Genomic DNA, 4,879 nt, shown 5'->3' on the forward strand with positions numbered 1-4,879 from the left:
TAATCTTTGCTATCGAGTGACGTTGTAGCAACAAATTCTTGAATGATGTGCTGTTTTCGTAGTTGCTCGTTACCACTATTTGCATTTAAAGCAATATCAGTTTTAATATCTGATTTATCTAGGAAAGCCGTCATCTCCATATCGTAATTTTCAAGCATAGAATTATTATGGCCTAGTGCTTCACAAAAACTAGAAATTTCGATCAAATCTTTAGTTCTCTGTGTGTGCTCTATTTTATGATGCGGTAATAACACTTTCTCATAAGATGAATAATGTGGTAGATCATCAAAGGCAATGGTATAAGCTTGTGAATTACTGCTCGTTAGTACTTTAAAATTATCGTTCCAATATGAAAATTCTTCATCATTAAGATACCAAGCATCTTTTTTATTCGTTCCTTTGCCAGTCGAACCTTGTGTCAAAGTACAAATGACAACGTAAAACAACTGCAAATCTATACTATGCGAAAGCTTATAAAAAAATATGAATTTATATTAATAAAAATAATTAACTGTTGCAAGTTATGTAGAACGTTATAAAATTATAAAGTAAACAGAATATTAACTATGAAGCGTTCATGAAATTTTAACAAATACCGATAAAGGCATACGATCAATTGATAGGTAGTAAAAATCGTACCCTTCTTCAAATAGGCCAGTATATTGTCATTGCTATGGGTACTCTTTGTTATATCTTGTTCATCATCATCTAACTTTTTAACAGTTAATTCAGTCTTATAGGGTTGGGGTTTTAGATGAGCTGGAACCATTCTTGGATTATGTTGGTATAATTGAAATGAATTGACGCTGTCACGAATGGCTCGGTGAATACTTTTCTTTTTATTTTCTGTTTTACTTTGAAGCTGCAATTGGAAAGAATAAGGGTTTAAGAATTTAATTAGAAGTGCAATTTACGGTTTCAGTAAAACCAATTTAAGTTATCTAATAGATAGCTAGTTTGTCAATACTCCATTTTACTGAACTTGCCTGCTCCTCTTTACCTTCCGTTACTAGTAGGACGACTCTTCCTCGTCTCTTACGGCCAGTGCGACCCATTCGTTGCACTAATCGTATAGGTGATGTGTTGGAATCATAGCATATAATTAAATCAACATCACCTATATCTAATCCTTCTTCTCCTACGCATGTTGAAACTAGAGTATTATAACCGCCACGACGAAAGTCTTGAATGACCTAGAACATGAATAGAAAGGACATTCTTCTTATCATTTTGGTTAGCTTAATAGCTAACTATATCCAGAATTGGCAGCTTTTTAAAGATCACCTTTAATTGTTCCTTTTGAGATAAGCCGCGTGAACTTTTACCTCCTGAAGTTGCTTGACCCGTAAAGCTCATAACTTTCACGGTCGGTGAATAATGTTTGAGAAGATCAGTTATTTCTACTACAGAATCTCGATATTGAGCAAATATCATTATCCGTGTTTTTAACGATGATTGTCCAGACTGTTCATATATATATAAGCATAAAAATTTGATTAAAAGAGTTGATAGATATATAAGAAAATGGCAGTACAATATCACTGGTAAGATTACCAATGGCTTTTGTTATCGCATTAACTTTTGATACTTACGTTACTGTCTGGAACTATAAAGTTTTCGAAGTGCCCAATGACAATGTCTCTTAATTTACTTAATTTTGGATGACTATTAAGCAAAAACTGGACGTTAGTAGTTTTTGATTTAGGAGTCAACTGACTATTGTAAGAGCGATTAAATTTAAAGTTTAGTTCGTCCATAATTTCGATAAATATGCGATTCTTAGCCAAGTTTCCTCTAACTTTAGATGTACTCTTGCTATTGTCAACAATGCCTTTAGCAAATTGATAGAAGGATTTCATTCCTTGCTGTATTAATAATTCATAAGCATGATATAAACTGATGGCTAGAGCAAAATCTCCTTCAATGCTTCCACGTTGAGTTGAAAACTATAAGGCGATGGAAGAGTCCACGGAATATCCACGAAGAGAAGGAACATAGTTCACGACAAACAAATCATGCACAATCAGCACAATCGATTAGAAGTTGATCAATTTTACAGCTCTTAATCAAGTTGAAAAATTAGTAAATTGAATTAGTAAACTACTTTATAAAAATCAACGTACTCCGGATGTCCCTTTCCGAAATTGCTCTCGCGCTTTGAGAATTTGATATTTAGATAATCTTTCAACTTGATTACTGTATAGTACTTGCTGTCTATGCAAACGTTCAATTACATCACCAAGAATCTAAAAATAAACCAAATCCAATTTATCAAAAAAGCAGTTAGATATCACGAAGACCATTGTACCTTACTTTACAAGTCCAGTAACTTTGACCTGCTTTTACTCTTTATATAGCAAAATGTTCAAACACATTAGCTTCATAACACTGTACCGTAAGAAATTTGGCTTTAATCGCTTTTAATTCTTCACTTAATGGAACAACAATTTTCTGAATACTTCTTTTATGTGTGTAAGGTCGAATATCGATTGACTCTTCCGATCTTATTTCCACATCGGATATCAGCAAGTTTGCAATAACTTTTTGTACATTCTAAATTTCGTAAATAAAAATTAATGTTTTCTGCTAGCTTAGACTACCCTTGCGTTGGTTAATACTATATAGTAAATAATGTACGGTTAATTATTTCTTTCTATTTTAGTGAACGAGTGAGTAATGTAGTATACTCATAAGAAATGTCGTATCAGGACATATAATGATAAGGGTATATTTGGCTTATAGATGTTTACATCAGGCATTAATTGTTATTTATACAAAAATCTTTTCTCTTACATACTTGAATATCATCACCCGGTGTTGCACTTAAGGCTAGAACTCGAAAGTTTCGCGTATAATTGCAAAGGCCTCTAATAACCTGTTATTGTATATTGATAAATATATATTCATTCAATCTTTAGTAACATGATTTGTATTGACTGCTTTCCTTAACCAAATAATAATGAAAATATGCTAACAAAAATATATAAAATATGTTCGCATCTAGTACAAGAACGTTTAAGGTTATCCACTCAACATAATACATTAGTCATTGTCTTAATAACCTGACAATATGCATGATTTCCTAAAGCTCGATGGGCTTCGTCTACAACCAAGCAAACGATATCATTGGCACAACAGGTCTCTCGATTAAGATCATTTTGTAATACTTGAGGAGTTAGAAAAAACACACGCTTAGACTGCCAGACTTGACGTCGTTTATCGGGATTCATAGTTCCTAGATTTATAAACCAAGTATTCTTTAATTAGAGTTAACGACAGTTGCAGCTACCTACAATAGTCCGAAAGTTCGGTAGTCCAAATAACAATGGATACTGACGAATCATTTTTATAGAAATTTAAACTGGATTATATTTATAATAATAATCTATTTTCAAGGGTTTAGCTACTAACAATTCGTATCAACTGTAATTGTTTCTAAAATAGACTGAGCTTACGTTGTATAATAACCTATTTAAACAATAAGGTTTTATTTACTATTAATATTAAAATACATACACTAAAAATAATAGAATTGTACGACGCATTTACTAATAGAATAAATTATACACCATTTTATGTTAATGTATGTACTCCAGTTTCCAAATAATGCAAGGCATGGATTTGTATTTTGAAGTGATTGGTGTTACTAGAAGGAATTGTTACATGAGAACAGAAAGTACTGAATCTATCCTTCGATTTCGTTTTAATCTATATTTTTATTGGGAGCTTATAACCAGAAGGTTGTAATTGTTTAAGTAAATTACACCAGGGCTGGTGATGTTCTTGTAATAAGACACAATGCTATCCACAATAGGTGTACAATATTGTATATCCAACTGGTGGTGGGTTATCCTTATTGTCGTAAACAAATGTGTAGTTTATAGGTGAAATCAATACAGTATATAATATAAAGATGCATCAATGAAAGTGGTGTTAACACTAAATTGATGCTTATGAAGTATTCTACTATAATTTGATAAAATTATCGACACGTATACAGCATTGATCTAAAGTAATTTTTACTATCCTGTACACTGTATTTATACCGTAGCCATGTAATGGATAGAGGTTAGGATTGAGTTTGACGTGTTAAAAATAACAGGCAACTATGTGCATATACATTATAGGTTTACGTTCTACTTCGGTAACCTGTCAGCCTAATGGTAGTATCTCGTGGAATTCCCGTCACATTATAGCATGCTTCTTCTTGTTGAGCAACTAATGGTTTAGTAGGTGCCATAAAAACAACCTTGCCATTGGGATACCAACGAAAAAAGTTGTACATAACAACAGCAGCGATAAATGTTTTACCCAGTCCAGTAGGTAATGTCACTAAAGTATTTTTAAATAGAGCTTTTTGTGTAATATTATACTGATAATCACGCAGAGGATAATTAGTAGGATAAATCCAGTTGTTCCCACTATCCACATCGAAACCAGGTAGGACTTCAATCTTTGGCTTGCTACTATGCATGATCGAATGCGATGAGCTCGTGGATGGAATATTATCTGGTTTATTTTGATCAACACCAACGGCAAGCAATAAGTCATCGTCATCATCTGGTATTTCTATTACATCTGTTACAGTAGAGTTACTTGTGGTCTTGCTCTTACTGTTAGACCAAGAAGTTAGTTTGCTTTGCTTCATGATGTCTTTTAAATTTTGATATCGCTATGACTGGCGCAAACGGAGAGCTAACGGAATGGAGAGGCTATACAATAGGTGTAAAGCGTTGTGTCTTCTGCCATGTCACAAAAATCCTAACTTTATAAAATAAAGGAGAATTTAGTTATGCGTACACACGACGTAAGTTTAGTTATATTTAGTTATACGTAAACGCGACTACTCCGCATACTACTATTATAATAATTTATTATT

At 32.8% G+C, this 4,879-nt stretch overlaps 1 protein-coding gene across 1 annotated transcript; it reads right to left on the bottom strand.

The window, feature by feature from the left end:
• Positions 1–541: 541 nt before the first annotated feature.
• Positions 542–4,474, bottom strand: TRIADDRAFT_26257 (uncharacterized protein; the record flags this gene model as incomplete). Its single annotated transcript, XM_002113587.1, has 9 exons — positions 542–862; positions 978–1,193; positions 1,285–1,464; positions 1,593–1,946; positions 2,124–2,246; positions 2,395–2,553; positions 2,798–2,875; positions 3,063–3,235; positions 4,150–4,474. 9 exons carry the CDS (start codon positions 4,472–4,474, stop codon positions 542–544), a joined length of 1,929 nt encoding a protein of 642 aa, XP_002113623.1.
• Between the last annotated feature and the right edge of the window lie 405 nt (positions 4,475–4,879).

Source organism: Trichoplax adhaerens, genomic scaffold, assembly GCF_000150275.1.
Source record: "Trichoplax adhaerens TRIADscaffold_6 genomic scaffold, whole genome shotgun sequence".
Taxonomy (NCBI): Eukaryota; Metazoa; Placozoa; class Uniplacotomia; order Trichoplacea; family Trichoplacidae; genus Trichoplax; species Trichoplax adhaerens.